The sequence below is a fragment of the Suricata suricatta genome, chromosome 8, assembly GCF_006229205.1.
Source record: "Suricata suricatta isolate VVHF042 chromosome 8, meerkat_22Aug2017_6uvM2_HiC, whole genome shotgun sequence".
Classification (NCBI taxonomy): Eukaryota; Metazoa; Chordata; class Mammalia; order Carnivora; family Herpestidae; genus Suricata; species Suricata suricatta.
The window spans coordinates 3,898,586-3,916,607 of record NC_043707.1 but is presented as its reverse complement, the minus strand read 5'-3'; the positions used below and the strand labels follow the sequence as shown (position 1 = coordinate 3,916,607).

General features: G+C 49.6%; 1 protein-coding gene across 2 annotated transcripts in view; it reads left to right on the top strand.

Annotated features, from left to right (window-relative positions):
* Positions 1–3,818: 3,818 nt before the first annotated feature.
* Positions 3,819–18,022, top strand: part of C8H16orf89 (chromosome 8 C16orf89 homolog) — a 16,313-nt gene continuing 2,109 nt past the window's right edge. Inside the window, exons 1-7 of one of the 2 annotated variants that reach the window (XM_029948602.1) lie at positions 3,819–4,064; positions 8,346–8,495; positions 9,513–9,663; positions 10,960–11,077; positions 13,241–13,376; positions 14,451–14,555; positions 16,535–16,621. In XM_029948602.1, coding sequence (XP_029804462.1) covers positions 3,854–4,064; positions 8,346–8,495; positions 9,513–9,663; positions 10,960–11,077; positions 13,241–13,376; positions 14,451–14,555; positions 16,535–16,621 — 958 coding nt within the window. In that variant the 5' untranslated portion in view covers positions 3,819–3,853. The remainder of the gene's footprint in view (positions 4,065–8,345; positions 8,496–9,512; positions 9,664–10,959; positions 11,078–13,240; positions 13,377–14,450; positions 14,556–16,534; positions 16,622–18,022) is intronic. The other variant, XM_029948604.1, reaches the window with a different exon arrangement.

The following is an 18,022-nucleotide window of genomic DNA, read 5'->3' as shown; positions in this document are numbered from 1 at the left end:
AGTCGGTTAAGCGTCCGACTTCGGTTCAGGTCATGATCTCGCAGTTTGTAGGTTCTAGGCCCGTGCCAGGCTCTGTGCTGACAGCTAGCTCAGAGCCTGGAGCCTGTCTTCCGATTCTGTGTCTCCCTCTCTCTCTGACCCTCCCCTGCTCACACTGTCCGTGTGTGTCTCTCTCTCTCTCTCTCTCTCTCTCTCTCTCTCTCTCTCTCAAAAATAAATTTAAAAAACATTAAATATATAGGAAGGAAAACGATGAAGAAGGAAGTAAAAAATATGATTTCAAGTATATGTGGTAAGAAGGGAAATTTTCCCCACTGACCTGTCCATTTTAGCTTCTGAAATAGTCACACTGAAGAGTTTAGAGTGTATCCATGTGATAGCCTTTTAACTTTGAAATGGGTCTCCTGGCTGAGAAACACTGACAGCATGGTGGGAAAGCCACCCTCCCTGCCCTGCGCTGGGAGCTGCCCTAGAACCCGAAGTCACAGCTGTCCGGCTCGCTCATGCGTTGGACAAGGAGACAAAACAACATCTCCTCCTTCAATAAGAGCCGAGACAGGGCAGCACCTTGCAGATGTGGTTCCTGTGTCCCTAGAGCCTCAAGATTGGACATATGTCTCATTTGCTTCTCACGATAGTCTTGTGACTCCTTTTTTTTTTTTTTTACTCATAAGGGCATTAAAGGTCACAGCATTAAGTCAGTTTGTGACAGAGGCAGGGCTTGAAATTTTAGCTAAAGAGGAGAAGGAAAGATGAGTAAATATGTACAGATGGGAGAGATAGGGAAAGAGACATCGGGGGCAGCCTCCTCAATCCCTCAGCTGCAGGGGTGGGGCCTGCGAGGCTGGGGCACATGCCCTGCCCACTCTGTCCACCCTTTCGTGGGGAGTCTGGGCTGGGATCTGAGACCTCAGCCTCATGGGTTCCATGATCTGGAGCAAACCACTCTCAATCAGTTGGTTTTCCTGACCTGTAATTAAAGGAGGGAACTTCCCGACTCACCCCTCCTGCTCCAATGATCTAGGAGGATAAGGACCAGGTGCCGTGGATATGACAAACCAAGAGTAAATGCCACCTTCTGGAAGATGGAATCCCAGTTGGAAAAGGAGTCGCGATTGTTTCTCTAGGGATAAAGGAGCAAGATGCATCACCAGTCTGGGACGCTTGCCCACATGGCATACATCACATAGAAAATTCAGTCCTTCCTGAGGTCAGGAGGGTGCTGTTTTCCCTTCCATAGATGGGTGGTTGAACCCTAGCAGGATCACCTCGTGATTAAAGTGTGGATTCAAGCATTGGAATTCCTGCACCGCCCCCCATAGGAGCTGTGAGAGAACACATCACAAGAAGTCACTTACCCCATCCCCTGGACCCTCAGATTTTAAGTTATAAAGGGGATAAGAAGAGGACCCACTTCAGGGTTATTTTAAGGATTAACTGAAGTGGTGATAGTGACAAGTTTTACCCAGAACATTCATTCGCAATGGTACACCCAAAGGAATAAAAAATGGTTGTCGGGGAGAGAAAACAATTAGCTCTTTTTATGGATAAGGCACCAATATAGATACAGTGCACACAAAAATACATAGTATCACTGCAGTATCAGGGGTTACCACACAGAAACATACGCATGAGGCACCCTCACACATCATCAGGAATGTACAATGATGCAGCCACTGGGGAAAATCCTTTGGTGGTTCCTCAATAATTACGCAGAGTTACCGCAGGATCCAGCAACTGCATCCTACGTATATGCCCAAGAGAACTGAGCACAGGTTCTGAAACAAAAACTTGTAAACGAATGTTTATTCACAATAGCACGAAGGTGGAAATAACTCAAATGTCCATCAGCTGGTGAATGGAGAGGCTATAATGGATCTGGACAAGAGTGGAATGTTATCCAACTGTAAAATGGAATGATGTCCTGATTCATGCTACCACATAGATGAACCTTGAAAACGTTATGCTGAATGAGGGCAGTCAGACACAAAACGTCATCTATTGAATAATTCCCCATTTCAAGGAAAGGTCCAGAAGAAGCAAATCCATAGAAATGGAAAATAGATTAGTGGCTGCCAGGGGCTGGAGAATTGAGGAGGCCGGGAGGGGTGGGGGTACGGGCAATGGGGTGTGACTGCTAACGGTTACGGGTTTCTTTGGGGGGGGGAAGGAAAATGTTTCAGAATCAGACAGAATCAGGCAGTGGTTGAGCAACCTTGTGAATATACTTTAAAAGACACTGCTGAATTCTACACTTTAAAAGGGCGAATTTTATGGTACGTGAATTATATCTCAATAAAGCTTTCATTTTTAAATGTTCAGGAAAAAAATGTATAAAAAGGCTGGAGGGGGTGGGAGAGGGAAGGACAAGAATGAAATCAAATGGTTGGCCTACAGCATGCCCACGGAGAGCATTGAGATGCACATTTTGGTGATGGTGTTTTTATTATTTTTACAGATCTGTAATCTGTTAACTGAAACCCTTGGAGCCAGAGGTGTTTCTAACTTCAGAATATTTTACACATAACCATCCTTCAAGGTTCAGGACAGCACCTGGTAAACCAACATTTAAAATTTCACAGGGAAACAGATGTGTTTTCACCCTGAATGAGCTAATAAGGGCGGCCAGTCTTCACTGTCCAATACAGAAGCCACCTGTGATTGCTTTGCTCCTGAAATGAGGTCAGCCTGAGCTGAAATGTGCCTCAAATGTAAAATGCTGGATTTCAAAGACTTAATTTGAGAAAACTGATGTTTTAAAAAATGTTACAAGGTTGATTATATTTATACTGATTACAAGTTGAAATGATGTTTTGGATCCATTGGTTCAAATAAAATAGATCATTAAAGTGCATTTTACCTGCTTTTGTTTACTTTTATTTTTTAGTTCATGTATTAATTTTGAGAGAGAGAGAGAGAGAGAGAGAGCATGAGGGCGGGCCAGAGAGAGACGGAGACAGAGAATCCCAAGCAGGCTCCACGCTGTCAGTGAAGAGCCTGACACGGAGCTCAAACTCATGAACCATGATTTGAGCCAAGACCAAGAGTTGGAGGCTCAGCCAGATGAACCACCCAGGTGCCCCTCTCTATTTTTTATTTTGAAATGTGATTATTAGGAAATTTTTAAGTACCCATGTGCTCTGTGTTTGCAGCTCATACTCTCTTTCTACTGGATAGCCAGGCAGGCACCGCCTTAAGGAATCTTCTGTCTGTTCTGGAAGATGTGCCTTCAAACAAGCTTATTCCAAACTTATTTTTTAAAACAAAAAAAGCAAGGTGCTGGGTGACTCAATTGATTAGGCATCCGACTTCAGCTCAGGCCATGATCTCCAGGTTGTGAGTTCGAGCCCCGCATTGGGCTCTGTGCTCACTGCTGACAGCTTGGAGCCTGGAGCCTGCTTTAGATTCTGGGTCTCCCTCCCTCTCTCTGCCCCCCCTCCCCACTCACACTCTGTCTCTCATTCTCACCAAGAAAATAAACACCATTTTAAAAAAAGTAAAGCAAAATCCTTTGCGTCTCAATGCCTTCTGATTGCTGGAGTCTAAGTGCATTGGGAGATCCAAGATGTAGCCCACAGGCCTGGAGAATCAGGAATGAGAAGGAGAGGGTGGGAGGTTGAGCTCTGGCTGCCTCCACTGCAGGGTCTTCTGCTCACTGCCCCACACCCCACCCCAGGCAATCAGACTCCTGCAGCTGCCCCTCCCAGAGCCCTGGGCCAGGCCAGCCCAGCCTGCTGGGTCAGTCCTGCCTGCCACTCCTCTGCAGTGCTGCAGGGGAGGAGCGAGGAGGAAGGGGCGGGGGCGGTCCTCCCTGGTCTGAAGCTCTGCCCCGGACTCAGGCAGAGGGCCAGCCATGTCCAGCCCAGGGCTCCTGCTCCTGCTCGTGCTGCTGGCAGCGCCACCACCGCTGCGACCCTCCGTGCTGGCACCATTGGACACCCCAGAGGGCAAAGCCACCATCATGGGCCTCATCCTCTCTGCGTTGGACAGAGCCACCTCCTTCCTGGAGAAGAGGCTGCCTGAAATCAACCTGGACGGCGTCGTGGGGTTCCGGGTGCTGGAAGGTGGGTGCACTCTTGTTGCCCTGGACTGGCCACTGGAAAACCAGCCTGTCACCTCTCTGCTCTGTACCCCTAGGACCCGGCCTCTTCCCTGCCACTGAAATATCCTGCTCCGACTATAAGGAAAGCAGGGCTGGGCAACTTGCTCCTTTTGAGTGTCTTGGGACCCTGCTGTACTCCGTTATTTTAGAAGCAAGAAGGCTTCAGAGGCCACATGAGAAAAGATTTGGAAATTATTGTTTTCCTAGGGGGAAATGATCCATTTGACAGCCCCTCTCCTGATACGTCATGAACAAGGTGGGCAGAGGGAGGTTGCCCTTTCAAGGGGCATTTTGGGGGGGGTGCCTGTGAACAAAGCCAGGAAACCTCAAGATCAGGTTCCAACTCCACTCCCCCTACTTCTAGCAAAGCCATCTGAAGCCTTCAAGAAAAAAGCCAAGTGTTTGCTCAGCTTCCAGGGATGTAAGATCCTCACAGAGGGAGCTGGTGACTGGCCAAGGCAAACAAGGAACCATCCCACACCCAGAATTGCAGGAAGCCCCTCTAAGAAGGCCATCTTGACAAAGGGCTGACTTGGAATCCGCCTGGGGCTCCGGCTGGCCCCCCTTTCACACCACCCCCTCTGGTGGCCAGTGCAGCTTGCCACTCACCACCCACCTGGACTCCAGGTCCCAGCAGAAGGAGGGACTCTGGGACAGGTCCGCTTCCTGCCTGGCCCCCCAGTGTCCTCCCCACCCCCTGACCCTCCATGGGGCATCCTGGAGACCCCTAAGATCCAAGATCCTCTCAGGCTAGGACCAAGGTCTCCATTTAATCTGAACCACACCCTATAACACCTCTGTAAATGTGTAATTGTAATAAACCACAGGACTGGCTATCCCATTAGGCACAGTATACTTTCAGGGGCCCATGAAAATGATTTCATTTCTCTTGAAATCAGAAGGAATAAAAATGAAGTTTTAGGTCAAAAAGAATGCTATAATATATAATGTAAACATGTTCGTCTTTATACCAATGCAGTTGTAAGACAATCTTTTTTTTAATGTTTTACTTATTTTTGAGAGAGAGAGTGTGTGAGCAGGGGAGGGGCAAAGAGAGAGGAAGACCCAGAATCTGAAGCAGGCTCCAGGCTCTGAGCTGTCAGAACAGAGCCCAATGCAGGGCTTTAAATCATGAACCAAGAGATCATGACCTGAGCCAAAGTTGAAGCTCAACTGACTGAGCCACCCAAGCGCCCCATAAGACATAACCTTTAATCTATTTTTTAATCTTTTTTGATGTTTATTTTTTAGAAAGTATGAGTGGGGTAGGGGCAGAGAGAGAAGGAGACAGAAGATCTGAAACAGGCGCCAGGCTCTGCACTGACAGCAGAAAGCCCGATGTGGGGGCTCAAACTGAAGAACCACAAGACCATAACCTGAGCTGAAGTCTGACACTCAATCCACTAAGCACCCAGGTGCCCCTGATCTGTTTTTTTAATAAAGGAAGAAACCTACAAAGCCATGGCATGTGGCCCAGCAAACATGCCTTGGATGTTACCTGGGTACCCGCTGTAATCCCCAAACAGCCCAGAGGGCAAGTGTTTGCTTTGCGCTTTCTGCAGGTGGGGACTCAAGATCAGAGGTTCGGCAGCCTCCCTATTCCTCGCAGCTGAGAGGCCGGGAGTCTAGCATCCAAATCCAGCTGCTCTGACAGCCCTTGCAGGCAGGGTGAGCACACGTGGACTTTCCTGGGCTCTGTCTGAGCAGCAGTTGAATAAACATATTCCTGAGCCAGGCAACAGACCTTTGTCAATAACAGTCCCGGGGGTCTGTCCATTCCTGATGGAGAGAGGAGGGAAGGAAAGGTGGCTCCCTTGATGGAGTGCTGTCTGGGATCCGTGAGATGATGAAAGATAAGGCTCACTAAGGACCCACTAAGCACCAGCACAATGTAAATGTTTGCCTGGGGTAATTCACTGACCCCCCACAATCCCTGAAGTAAGTTCATTACGATTATCCTCTTTTCACCAATGAGGGGGCAGGCTTTAGAGAAGTCCAAGGTGGGGTGCTTGGATGGCTCAGTTGATTGAGCCTCTGACTCTGCATCTGCATTTTGGCTCAGGTCATGATCCCAGGGTCATGGATCGAGCCCCACCTTGGGCTATGCACTGGCCATGGAGCCTGCTTAGGAGTCTCTCTCTCTCTCTCTCTCTCTCTCTCTCTCTCTCTCTCTCTCTCTCTTTCTCTCTCTCTCCTCTGCCTCTCTCTGTCCCTCTCCCTCTCCCATGCTCACTCGCTCTCTCACAAGAGAGAGTGAGAGAACATCCAAGGTCACACATTGAGTAAGTGTAGGAGGTGGGCTTAGAACCCTGCTCTGACTCAGTGCCCACTCTCTGAACCATCACAGGGTTAGGTGGCTGTGAAGGAGGGAGGTAATGGCCCACGCCAACACCACACAACAGCCTCAGACCAGGGCCACCCCCCCTCCTCTCCACAGCTTTGCCCTTTCCCTTTGCAATAACCTACTGATGCATAACATACTATCCCCGAACTTAACTGCGTAAAACAACAAAACAGTTACCGTCTCACTGTTTCTGTTTGTCAGGAATCTGCAAGCTGTTTGACTGGGTGGTTCTGGCTCAAGGTCTCACATGAGGTTGGAGGCAAGATGTCAGCCAGGGTTGGGATTATCTGAAGGCTTGACTGGGGCAGGAGTAGCCACCCTGTTTACTCCCAGCCCAGGCAAGTTCATGCCGGCCGGTGGCTGGAGACCTCAGTTCCTCACCATGTGGACCTTCCCGTAGGGCTGCTTGAGTGCCCTTGCAACATGGCAGCCGGCTTCCCTGAGAGCAAGTGACCCCACAGAGAGCAAGACAGAAGCCTCAATGTCTTTTACAACCAAGCTTGGAGGTTACACACCATCATTTCCCAAGTTTCTTATTGGTTTCAAGGGTCAGCCTGTACAGTGCACCCTCTGGCTGCCACAGCACTAGCTGTGAGGGTCCTACCTCCCCTCTCAGCCTCCCAGGAGAGCGAGAAGGATTTCACATTCTGGGGAGTCCAATGGCAATGGGATACCCATTGATATTCTGGATCCTTTCTGCTCAGAGGTAGACAGGTGAACATTGACCTTAAGAGAGAAAAAGGTCCCTCCAACTACCTCCACCCGCTGGGAGGGTGACCCAGAAGGTCACAGCAGGCAGCAGGCAGGGAGAAATAGGAACAGGACTCAGGACACAGCACCACCATGAGGCCAGGTTGGGTTCATCTCTCTGATGACTGGGTGCTGCCACAGTGCCATCCGTCTGCTTTAGAGCCAAGCAATCTGGAACAAGCCTTCGGAAGCAAATGGCCTAGGTTCAAGGGCAGGGAAAGAGCCAAGCCTGGAGAAGGGTGCCACAGAGCCCATCACCCCAAAAGATTTGCTCAGCACCCTCCTAAACCTCGTCCAACCTCCCCATCAAAGTTCTCTACCCGAAGCAGAGAATAATTCAGTCCATCTCTTACCCTCTCGGCCCTGTGCTGAGGCTTTCCCTCACATCTCTTCTTTTAACCGCCTCTTACCTTCACCCCCCACCCCCACCACGCCATTTTCTCCCGCCTCTGTAGGGCCACTGCTAGTCCATAATGCACCTTTGTGAAAATTAGAAACAAAGGTCTCCTTCCTTAAGTCATTTGCCTGCCACCTGCTGGAAACTTGTCTTAATACACATACTAACCCGTTATAGGAATGTGTGCAGCTCTTGTGCAGTGTACAACATACTCAACTATACACAGCGGCTCTCCACACTGCATCTAAATCCCTCCCTCATTTTTTTTCCTCCTGTACAGCAAGCCTTAAATGTCCCTAATTGATACTTACATCTAAACTCTATTGAGTGCTTACTCTGTACTAGGGACAATGCTAAGTCCTCTCTATGCATTAGTTCATTTAATCCTTCCAACTCCCCACTCCAAGAAGTAAGGGCCATCATTACCCCCATTTTATAGATGAAGAACATAAAATGGAGAGAAATTAAATATCTTTCTCTGGTCACCCAACATGAAAGCATTAGAGTCAGGATCTGAACCCAGGCCCACCTCCAGAAATCAAGCTCTTAGCTGCCATGTCCAGCGCTCTGGTCTCCCCGGCACCATCACCTAGCTGAGCCTCACAAGGCCTAATTGCCAGTAGTTCACTGAATTCCTCCTCCTTGGGAGCTGGAGACGGCAGAGAGGCTCAATCAGCATTATAGCTGAGGATAATTTTTCCTGTCCCAATGATTGCCAAATGATGGAAGGAATGGTCTCTTTTCCTTTCCAGTGCAGCTAAAAGGTGTTCAGGAGAAATGGGCCCGGCACCGCCAGCTGGAGCCGCTGAGCCTGAGGGTGGAGAAGCTGGTGGAGAAGCTAGCGCCTCTCCTTCGCAGATCCACGTTCTACCTGCAGCTGAGTGACCCGAAGTACCTGAGAGGTGAGAGCAGGGGTGGGGGGTGGGAATCTCATTTCCTCAGACACGCAGCATCTGGGGGTGCTCTTCCCAGTGTGAGGAACGGTCTGGGACAGTCTGTAACCGATTGGGTCTTGCGGGCCAGGCCCGCCACAGGCTGACCCTGAGGAATATTTGGTCATCCTCGGCTGGGTTGAGATGATCCTTCCCACCCACACGGGCAGTGGTGCGGTGAGGGCTGAGAGTGGGGAACGTGTCCCCTCTCATTTCTTAGCTCCCCTCAGGCTTGGGAGCCTCCCTCCGAGACCAGAGGGGAGGATCTGCTCCGTCCCAGAGAGCGGGACACCTCAAAGGTAGTTTAGTCCTTTGTGCAGCAAATATTAGCAGCTTGATAGTCTCTCTCTTGTCCTTAAAGTGCTAAGAATCTCTGACCCCGCCCCCATAAACCTGGAGGGAATCATTCTTCAGGGTGGTGGAGGGGTGCAACTTATAACACTTGTCCATCCCTGCCTCCCAGGCTCCCGGCTCCCAGCTGGAGGGTGGGAGTGAGTGGGGAGATAATTGACCAGTCCAGCCTTCCCTCTCAGCCCAAGTCCTGCTGCACAGGACCGTACCACACCCCTCCCTACCTCGGACATGCAGCCTCCCATCCAGGCCTTTGCCCTAGGACTACCCCAACCTGCGTCACCCTAAAGAAACCCTCAGCTGGGCATCTGTTTTGTAAGAGGTCCACTTTCTAACCAAACCAAAGGAGTCAACTAACTTTTCGTGGGTCTCGAGCTTTCAGAGGATGCAGTAGATTTGGTCAAAGCCTTTCCTGACATTTTTAGAAGAAGAGTATCCTCAGTGTTCCAAACACAGTGTGCAACCAGCAGGCAAGGTTCAAAGCCCTGAGTGGGCACTTGTGTGTGGCCAGGGGTAACGTAATGGGGAGGGACACCTAGCTTCTTGCCTTGGAGCTGCAAGGAGCCGGGGGGCAGTTCCGTGTGGCATGGCCCCCTGCCCCTGGGTGTGTTCCCCTTACCCCCGCCTCTCTGCCAGAGTTCCAGTCAACCATCCAGCCTGGGTTTTGGAAGCTTCCGCGTGCCTGGACCTGCACGGATGCCTCCATGGTCTACCCCACGTTTGAGACGCAGGACTCCTTCTCAGAGGAAAGCAGTGACTCATGTCTGGTGCAGCTGCTGGGAACAGGGTGGGCCCCCTGAACTCGCCCCGCTTCCAAGAAACCCCAAAGCTCTTGCTCTCTGTCTGTCCTCTCATTCCACACACTCTCCAAGTCCCCAAGGGTCTGTGTGAAACCAGGCACAGCCACCCCCCACCCCAGACACCTTGACACCAACCTCTCCCACCCCCCATTGCACCGAGATGCCCCCCGACTCTCCACTCAAGACTTCAAGCCTGGTCCAAACATGCACCACACCCTACCCCACACCCCACAGGTCTCCCACACTAGAGGGATCATTTCAAAAACCATATTTGAACTTCTCGCCTACCATGCGATGCTTCCGATTTTCTTCAGGACAAGGCGCCCAACTCCTACTGCCCCTCCAGGTCTACAGACTCCTCCAGTCCAGCCCCTGTCCCACTTCTAAACCTACCCCAAATGGGCGCCTGAGTGGCTCAGTCGGTTGGGTGTCCAACTTCAGCTCAGGTCATGATCTCGCGGTTCGTGGGTTCAAGCCCCGTGTCAGGCTCTGTGCTGACAGCTCAGAGCCTGGAGACTGTCTTTGGCTTCGGTGTCTCCTCTCTCTCTCTACCCCTCCCCTGCTCATGCTGTCTCTCTCTGTCTCTCAAAAATGAATAAAACATTTAAAAAATTCAAAAAAAGAAAACCTACACCCGTACACAGCTGGCCTCTGTGGGCCTTCTCCAACCCTGCCCCACCCCACCCCTGTGCCTAAGTAACTCTGCTCATACTTCAGGGCCACCCCCAGCATCCTTCCTCCAGAACCTTCCCTGACCCCACTGCACAAGCTGACCTCCCTTGGTGGGCGGACTCTCTTAGCACCACTGGTAGCCATAGATACAATTTATATTTGTCTTAGGGTTCTACCCCCCTCACTGGGCTGTAGGCCTCTGAAAGCAGGACTGGATCCCAGTTAAGCTCACCATTTTATCCCTCCATGCAATGGGTTCATGGGCTTGTAGCAAGCCCGGAATCAGCCCAAGGTTCAGGGTTCTGTTGTTTAGGGTAGTGTGAAAAGGCTGTACTTGGGTGTCCCGTGGAGCAGTAGGAAGTCACAGCCCCCTGGAGGCCCTCCAACCCAGGATAACTCCAGTGTCACCTCCTCTGTGCTGGGTTTACCTATTTAGCAAATCAAGCTACAGTGCACCTGTGCTTTATCCAGCAACCCCTGTGTACATCTGGGTGCCTGGAAACTACCCGGGTTCTAATAACTAATGGGGAGTAGGGACCAGGGAAGTCTCCACGCCCTCAGGCTCCCTTTAGGATGCCCTTTCTCCAGGGCCTGAACCACTCTTCCCCCAGGACCGATGGCCACCAGCCCTGTAGGCTCTCAGACTCCTGCAGGACCCTCATGACCCAGCCCGGCTGCTCAGGCTACTGTCTGTCCCATCAGCTGCTCTTCTTCCTGTCGGCCAGAATGGTGAGTGCCCCACGGGGGCCAGCCTCGCACTCAGAGGAGAAAGAAAGGCAAAGAGGGGCTGGCGCACCTGGGTGGTGGCGTCAGTTAGGTGTCTGACTCTTGATCACGGCTCAGATCATGATCTCATGGTTCATGAGTTCAAGCCCTGCATCGGGCTCTGTGTTGATGGTGCAGAGCCAGCTTGGGATTCTGTCTCTCCTCTCCTTCTCTCTGACCCTTCCCTGCTTGTGTTCTCTCTCTTTCTCTTTCAAAATAAATAAGTAAACTTAAAAAATAATTTTTTTAATTAACAGTAGAACTCCCCTGTGACCCAGCAATAGCATTGATAGGGATTTACCCAAGGGATACAAGAGAGGCAGAGAGAGACGGAGAGAGAATCCCAAGCTGTCAGCACAGAGCCGGGTGTGGAGCTCAGTCTCACAAATCATCAGATCATGACTTGAGCCAAAATCAAGAATCGGACTCTTGACCGACTGAGCCACCAGGTAGCCCCAATAATGATAATAATTTTTAAACATATATATTTCCTTATATAGAAAGGTAAGTCTCATGGTCTCTATTGAAAGATGTTATTCCAAATCAGGAAACTATAGATGCTGGCGAGGGTGTGGAGAAATGGGAACCCTCTTGCACTGTTGGTGGGAATGCAAACTGGTGCAGCCGCTCTGGAAAACAGCGTGGAGGTCCTCAAAAAATTAATACTAGAACTCCCGTATGACCCAGCAAGAGCACTGCTAGGAATTTACCCAAGGGATACAAGAGTGCTGATGCACAGGGCCACATGCACCCCAATGTTTATAGCAGCACTTTCAACAATAACCAAATTATGGAAAGAGCCTAAATGTCCATCAACTGATGAATGGATCAAGATGTGCTTTATAGATACAATGGAGTACTACTTGTCAATGAGAAAGAATGAAATCTGGCCATTCGTAGCAATGTGGACGGAACTCGAGGGTGTTATGCTAAGTGAAATAAGTCAGTCAGAGAAAGATAGCATATGTTTTCACTCATATGTGGACCTTGAGAAACTTAACAGAAGACCATTGGGGAGGGGAAGGGGGAAAAAGTTACAGAGAGGGAGGGAGGCAAACCACAAGAGAAAAAGATTGAGAACAAACTGAGGGTTGATGGGATTGGGGGAGAGGCGAAAGTGGGTGATGGGCACTGAGGAGGGCACTTTTTGGGATGAGCCCTGGGTGTTGTTTGAAAATAAATTATATTTTAAAAAAATAAAGATGTTATTCCATGTCCATAAATCCTTAGCTAAAAAGGGACTTAATATTTTTGTTTGGCAGGTTTTTTTAAATGTCATTTATGTGCAAGCTGTCACAGTCAGTATTTCTGTAAATACAATAAAAATGAAATTACAAGGAAAATTATTTTTAAATATTATTTAAATTAAATTATTTTAAAATTTTTTAATGTTTATTTTTGAGAGAGAAAGACAGAGTGTGAGTGGGGGAGGGGCGGAGAGAGAGAGGGAGACATAGAATCCAAAACAGGCTCTAGGCTCTGAGCTGTCAGCACAGAACCCAATGTGGGGCTCAAACTCTGGAATGGCAAGATCATGACCTAGGCTGAAGTCAAACACTTAACTGACTGAGCCACCCGGGCGCCCACTCTAAATTAAAGTATTTTAAATTATAGATTGGACAGGTAGGAAGCCACTCTTACACATTGCTACAGAAGTTTCTAAAGCCTCTTCTCATCTCCTGTCTTGTCCCTGAGACCAGTCCATGGCCCACACTTTGAGCAGCACTGAAGCTTCCAGCGGGGTTAGCCTGGAATCTGAATGTGACCACAGCTAATCTCAGTGTGTCCATCAGTGTGGGGATTGTGTCAGGCACTTCCTAACTATGGTACCCCCCCATCCAGGTGTAGACTCTCAAGGCTGGGAAAGATTAATCTAGCCAGCCAAGGTTATACAGCTCCTGAGTGGCAGAGTCTGGATTCAAATCCAGCTCTTTCTGATCCCCCAGGGACAGAGTCCCCAGCAGGTGGGGTGTGTAGATGGGGAAGAAATTCTGGGAAAGGGGGAAAGAGCTTCCCCAAAGTCATCCCCCTGCCAGACCATCTCAGAACTGCAAGTCTTCTGTAACAGAGTATGGGTCTGTCACTCTTGCCACTGACTTCCTTATCTCTGGATGTTTGTCTCCCCAGAAGGGATGCACAGAGGGGCTCTTCCGCCACAGCCAACGCTATATGAACCTCTTTTGTGCCAACATGATAGACCTGAACCGGAGAGCTGAGGCTATTGGATATGCCTACCCGACCCGGGACATCTTCATGGAAAACAGTGAGCCCTGGCATTGCACGCCACAGACAAAGCACCTGGGTGTCCCTGATTCACAGCGCACGCACACACACACACACACACACACACACACACCCAGATATAGCAAATATAAATACAGGGTGCCCAGGTAAATTTGAACTTCAGATAAACTGAATACATTTGTAGTGTAAGTATATCCCAAACATTTCATAAGATATACTTATGCTTTAAATTTGCATTTGTATTTTTTGGAAACTCAAATTTAACTGGTCATCCCATATTTTATCTGTCACTATGTGGCTGCTCCCTGCCCCCAATGCTGACTCAGTGATGGAGCTCTGGGCTGACTGACAAGCTCATGGGCAATGACCTTGAAGCCTCAGAGATGAGGCAGAAAAGGGGTCTCTGGGTGGCTGCTCCTTGGCTTGGATGTCTAGATCCCTCTACTGACCCCACCTCTTTCTTTTTTAATGTTTTATTTTTTTGAGAGAGACAGACAGACAGAGTATGAGTGGGGGAGGGCAGAGAGAAAAGGAGACACAGAATTCACGAAGCAGGCTCCAGGATCTGAGCTGTCAGCACAGAGCATGACACAGGGCTCAAACCCATGAACCATGAGATCATGACTTAAGCCAAAGCTGGAGGCATAACCAACCCAGGAGCCACCCAGGAGCCCCTATTGACCCAAACTCTATTTTAAAAAATTTCTTATAGTTTATTTTTTGAGACAGAGACAGAGCATGAGCAGGGGAGAGGCAGAAAGAGAGGGAAGCACAAAATCTGAAACAGGCTCCAGGCTCTGAGCTGTCAGCACAGAAACCGACATGGGGCTCAAACCCACAAACCATGAGATCATGACCTGAGCCAAAGTCAGATGCTTAGGCAACAGAGCCACCCAGGCACCCCTGACCCCAACTCTTGAGCGACTTTAATGAAGGGTCTAAATGGGAGGCAGGACCTAGTCATCGAGCACCCACCTCCTGGCGCTGCCTCACCTTCGTGGGAGGAAGAAGGTGGCGCTGTGCGGTCTTGGGCAGCAGAAGCAGGTGTGCTTGGAGCGCAGGCCTGTAGGAGGTCCTCTATCTTTGCTTCCAGTCATGTTCTGCGGAATCAGTGGCTTCTTAGACTTCTACAAGCTCCGGTGGCTGGAGGCCATTCTCACCTGGCAGAAGCCACAGGAAGGATGCTTTGGGAGGCCTGGTGAGCTGCACTTCCACCCTGGCTGGGAGCAGGCGGGTGCATGGGGGCTGGATTTCTAGGCCAAGTGAGGAAAGGCGATGCAGTGGTGTTAAGGGCTCAGAGAGAGATTTGCAACATGTATGTGCCTGCAATCACACGCATGAACACACACACGAACACACACACACATCTACAGAAATGAGCTCAGACCTTTTAAAGCCAAAACTCTGCAGGAGGGGAGACAGTCTTATTGGAATATGTTGGCCCCTGAACACACATTAACAAACCCATTCCTTCAATGAGCATTCCCTGAGCACCTGCTCTGTGCCAGATGCTCTTCTAGGATTCCGGGGAAAAGAGACAGAAACCACCTAAATTAACCAGTAAGTGAAATGATTGTGAGTTCCAATACGGGCTGTGAAGGAGACAACAGGCTGAGAAAGAAAAGACTGTGGGAGAGAGTTTTGGGGGCTGGAGTGGTCAGGAGAGATGTCTGGGAGGGGTTGACAGAGGCAGGGGGACAGCTGCTTTTCCTGCTGTGTGACCCTGGGCAGCTGGTCCTCTTTGGAGTAAGTCCCTTCACCTCTCTGAGCCTTGATTTCCTCATCTGTAAATAAATGAGTATAAAAATCTCCTCCCTGAGCTGTGAGGAGTAGACATAACGCTTATGAAACTCCCTGTCCTGTGCCTGGTACATCAATAGATGTGGAAGCTTGGAATGCTTTGCGAGGGGACAAAGGTGGGGTTTTTTAATGTTTATGTATTTGTTTTTGAGAAAGAGAAAGAAAGAAAGCATGCACACATGAGTGGGGGAGGGGCAGAGGGAGAGTGAATCCCAAGCAGGATCTGCACCATCAGGGCAGAGCCTGATTCAGGGCTCAATCCCATGAACTGAACCATGAGATCCTGACCTGAGCCGAAATCAAGACTTGGCAGCTCAACTGGCTGAGTCACACAGGTGCCCCAAGGCAAAGCTTTAGAAATAAAGAGAGTCTGCTTTTAAAGCAGAGGAGGGGGGCCTGGGTGGCTCAGTCGGTGGAGCCTCTGACTTGGGTTCAGGTCAAGATCTCATGGTTCGTGGGTTTGAGCCCCATGTCATGCTCTGTGCTCACAGGTCAGAGCCTGGAGCCTGCTTCAGATTCTGTGTCTCGGGACGCCTGGGTGGCTCAGTCGGTTGAGCCTCCGACTTCGGCTCAGGTTAGATCTCACGTTCATGGGTTCGAGCCCCGCGTCAGGCACTGTGCTGACAGCTAGCTCAGAGCCTGCTTCCAGTTCTGTGTCTCCTCTCTCTGCCCCTCCCCCTCTCATGCTCTGTCTCTGTCTGTATCAAAAATAAATAAAACGTTAAAAAATTAAAAAAAAATAGGGGGAAAAAGATTCTGTGTCTCCCTCTTTCTCTCCCCCCCCCAACGCTCTGTTTCTCTCTGTCTCAATAATAATTTTTTTAAAAAAACAGAGGAGTTTATAAAATGAAGACTCTCAGGACCCCCAGACCTACAGACTTAGCAGGTAGAAGGTGGGCCTGTAGAACCTGCATTTTTTTTAATGTTTGTTTAATTTTGAGAGAGAAAGAGACAGAAAGTGAACAGGGGAGGGGCAAAGAAAGAGGGAGACACAGAATCTGAAGCAGGCTCCAGGCTCTGGGCTGTCAGCACGGAACCCAACACAGGACTCGAACCCACAGACTGCGAGATCATGACCCAAGTCGGAGTTGGATGCTCAACCAACTGAGCCACCCAGGTGCCCTGGAACCTGCATTTTTAACAAGCTCCTCCAGCCATTCTGATGTAGGTGGCTGAGGGACCGCAAATGGAGAAACATAGGTAAATGACAAAGTCAGGCAGTGTGTAAGGATCTGCAGACAGGTGCTCAAGGAACCTTCTGGAAGAACCTCCAGATTCAGAGATCTGAGTTGCTTGAGGTGTTGTGAGGGGGAGGAGGTTTGGTGAGTAATGTGTGAAAATCCATCTTGAGAAGGTCACCTTTCACCCTTCTCCCAGCTGCTGAAGATGAAGAATTATTGAAAACCATTCAACGCCAACAGCACGTTTTGAGAAGAGTGAAGAGGCGAGAAAAACAATTTACAGGTAATTAAAATGCGCAGGAACCTTCTGGGTGGGACACCCTGGAGAGGGGCACACAGGTTGACCTCAGTGGAAATGTGCCCTTGCATCCCTGAAGGGCCGGGTCTGGGAGGTGGAGGGCAGGGTAGGAAGTCGAAGTCCAGAGATCTTGTCTCCAGTGAAAGGAGCATAAAGGAGTTTTCAATGTGTTACTTAAAATCACAGAGATAACCCCTGTCAGTAAAGGTCAAGTCAGGAAAACAGAAACTGCACCAGGAACTTGAGGCAGAGGGAATTTCATACAGGGAACTCTTCTCAGAAGTGTTTCGAGAGTTGAACACAGAAACGTGAGAACACCCAGAGATTAATCACTGTAGGAAGCCACTACCCTCCTTGGAGTCAGACCTGGAGGGTCTGGGGAGCAGAGTGGGGTTAGCAGAGCCTGCAGCGGCTGGACATGGAGGGGGCAGAGATGGCGAGAAATACCCCAACTCCTCCCCTCTGTCAGCCTGTGGATGCTGTTGCTCAAACCTAACCAGATGATAAGCGAGGCATCCTGGAAAATGTAGTTTAGAAAGGTCAGCGCACTGTGGTTTGGAGCAAAAAAAGGACAGGCAGGGGTCTTCCAGCCAGCAGGCAAGTGACCAGTGCGATACCAGTGACCGCATGTCCAGATGTCCCCAGCTTGCACCTGTTGTCCTGGAGCCGTTATAAATAGTGCCCCCTTTCCTCCCCAAACTGTTCTAAGATAATAAATTATTTGGTCCGTCCACCAGTGTAGAGAAAATGAGAATAAGATACAATTATATTGAGAAGGGAAGAAAAGCGAGATTTAATATGGGAGGGAGGGAGAGAGAAAGAAGAAAGAGAAAACTTGGTTTCTTTTTTTAAATATTTATTTATTTTGAGAGAGAGAGAGAGAGTGGGGGGGGCATGTGCATAAGCTGGGGAGGGGCAGAGAGAGAGATGGGGAGAGAGAATCTGAAGCAGGCTCCACACTGTCAGCACAGAGCCCGACGAAGGGCTTGAACTCAACAACGCTGAGATCATGACCTGAGCTGGAATCAAGAATCAGACATTTAACAAACTGAGCCACTCAGGCACCCCCATTTGAGGCTCCTCAAAAAACTATCAATAGAACGCCCCTATGACCCAGCAATAGCACTGCTGGGGATCTACCCAAGGGATACAGAAGTGCTGATACATAGGGGCACATGTACCCCAATGTTCATAGCGGCACTTTCTACCATAGCCAAATTGTGGAAAGAGCCTAAATGTCCAACACCCGATGAGTGGATCAAGAAGATGTGGTATATACACAATGGAGTACTATATGGCAATGAGAAAGAATAAAATCTGGCCATTTGTAGGAAAGTGGATGGACCTCGAGGGTGTCATGCTAAGCGACATAAGTCAGGCAGAGAA